The sequence below is a fragment of the Pteropus vampyrus genome, unplaced genomic scaffold (assembly GCF_000151845.1).
Source record: "Pteropus vampyrus isolate Shadow unplaced genomic scaffold, Pvam_2.0 Scaffold44, whole genome shotgun sequence".
Classification (NCBI taxonomy): domain Eukaryota; kingdom Metazoa; phylum Chordata; class Mammalia; order Chiroptera; family Pteropodidae; genus Pteropus; species Pteropus vampyrus.
Window position 1 is genome coordinate 1,062,053 of NW_011888825.1, and position 2,387 is coordinate 1,064,439.

General features: G+C 31.0%; 1 protein-coding gene across 5 annotated transcripts in view; it reads right to left on the bottom strand.

The window, feature by feature from the left end:
• The window catches only part of MYH10 (myosin heavy chain 10), a 139,584-nt gene that overhangs the window by 73,317 nt on the left and 63,880 nt on the right, over nucleotides 1–2,387 (bottom strand). For 4 of the 5 annotated variants that reach the window (XM_011358946.2, XM_011358945.2, XM_023529936.1 and 1 more), the window contains exon 7: nucleotides 102–165. The exons of the other annotated variant lie outside the window; for it this stretch is intronic. In XM_011358946.2, coding sequence (XP_011357248.1) covers nucleotides 102–165 — 64 coding nt within the window. The remainder of the gene's footprint in view (nucleotides 1–101; nucleotides 166–2,387) is intronic. 5 annotated transcript variants of the gene reach the window in all.

Here is a 2,387-nt window from a genome sequence, read left to right on the forward strand (position 1 = left end):
TCATCTTGATTATGAGAGTGATATCACAAAGGATTGTCTTGAAGCTGTAGGAAGATTAAATGCTTCTTTATTTTGGAATACGCTATTATGAAAAAGGATACATGTTTCGATGTTGGCCCCAACAATATAGCCAGTTACATCAAAGTTAATCCGAATAAACTTGCCCTGAAAATAAAGAGAAAATTGAAAATAAAGACATAGAGGATCTGAACACTATCACAAAATAATAAGTCAATGTTCCCTGCCAAGTATCCATGAATTTGTTATAAAAATGGATCTTAAATACTGCCTCAAATAAAAAGAAAGAAAAAAAGCCTTAATAAACTCCAAAACAGTAGCAATAAGATAGGCTACCTTCACGAACTGAACATAACAAAAATGAAACCCTAATCGTTTAGAACTTTTAAAAAACTATTCTAAATAATCTGAGATATGGGAGATTTTAATAGCATTAAAGTGACAATACAACCAGCCCTATAATGGTAGATTTGAAAAACTGAATAATATAGATGATTTCCTAGGAAAATAGAAATTCGTTCAAGAAAAAAAACAAGAGCAAATTTGAACAGACTATAATCATAAAAAATAATGAAATAGTTTTATAAATTCCTATGGAATATTTAGTTGCCTTACTATATAACTGTTTTAGGGAAACAGAAAACGGTGATTATTTCAAAATTAATTTTATAAAATTATTATGATACTGAATACCCAAACAGGTAAAGATATCGTTAAAAAAATAAGTGAATATCTTACTCATGAATATAGGTATAAAAGGCCAAATTAAACCCTTTGCAAAACAAAGAAACATAACAATGATCAAGAATGGTTTCTTCCATGACAGTGAAGGACTGATCACACTATTATTCATCACATGAATAGTTAAGGGACTGGAGGGCTTTCTTTGTGGAAATGGACAATAAAATCCTAAAATTTATAGAGAATTGAAAATGACCTAGAATAATCACAACAATTTTTAGAAAGAGAATCAGAGCTCAAGGACTACACTACTCAATTTCAAGAAAGCTACAAATTTATTAAGACAGTGTGGTATTGGTATAAGGATAGAGATTACAGATCAATGGAACAGAATAGAGTCCAGAAATAGACAATGCATGTACAGTCAAGTCATCTTTACTGAAGGTGCCAAGGTAATTTAATAGGGAAAGGACCAATTTTTTTTCCAACAAATGGTGCTTGAAAATATGTAAAATGAAACAAAAAGAACCTAGACCCTTAACTCATACCACACACCAAAATTAACTCAAAGTAGATCACAGACCTAAGTGTATGGGTTAAAACTATAAAACTTCTAAAAGAAATAGAGAAAAATCTTTATGACCTTAAATTAAACAAAGATTTCTTAGATAGAATGCAAAAAGCATGAACCAGAAAAATAAAAAGTGATGAGCTGGATTTTGTCAAGATTTAAAACTGCCATTCTTCAAAAGACACTGTAAAGAAAGTAAAAAGAAAAACCTCAGACTGGCAGGGAATATTTGCAAAACATTATCAGATAAAGGACTTGGCCCCAGAATATATAAAGAACTCTTACAACTTGATAACAAGACAACCCCAAAAAACTGGATAAAAGATTTAAACAGATATTTCATCAAAGATATGTAAATGGTCAATAAGTATATAAAAAGATGCTCATTATTATTAGTTATTAGGGAAATGCAAATCAAAATGGACACAATGAGATACTACTGAATACCCCAAGAATGGCTAAATTTTTTAAGAAAGACCAGCAAGGATATATAATAACTAGAACTCTCATACAACCCTAGTAAGAATGCAAAATGGTACAGCCACTTTGGAAAACAACTTGTTAGTTTCTTATAAAATTAAACATAAGTTACCATATGCCCCAGCAATTTCACTCTTAAGTAGTTACCCAAGAGAAATGAAAGCATGTGTCCACACAAAAACTTGCACATGAACATTCATAGCCATTTTATTATTAATGGCCCTCAATGGAAACAACCCAAATGTCCATCAAGTGGTGAATGGATAAAGAAGTCATGGTATATTCACACAATGAAATACTCAGCAATAAAAAGGAACAAACCAACGATATACCCAACGACCTGGATGGATCTAAAAAGCATTATGCTATATGAAAGAAGCTAGACATAAAACACTACATACTATATGATTCCATTATGTTGACATTCTAAAGAAAACAAAACTGATCAGTGGTTATCAGGGTTAGGAATAGAAGGAGGGAATTTACTAAACAAAGGTAAAAGAAAACTTTCTGGAGTAATGGAAATATTCTCTCTCTGGACCGACCCCAGTGCTAGTTATACTACTATATACATTTGTCTAAACTCATCGAACTGTACACTTAAAAAGAGTGAATTTTATTGTATACAAAATATAAA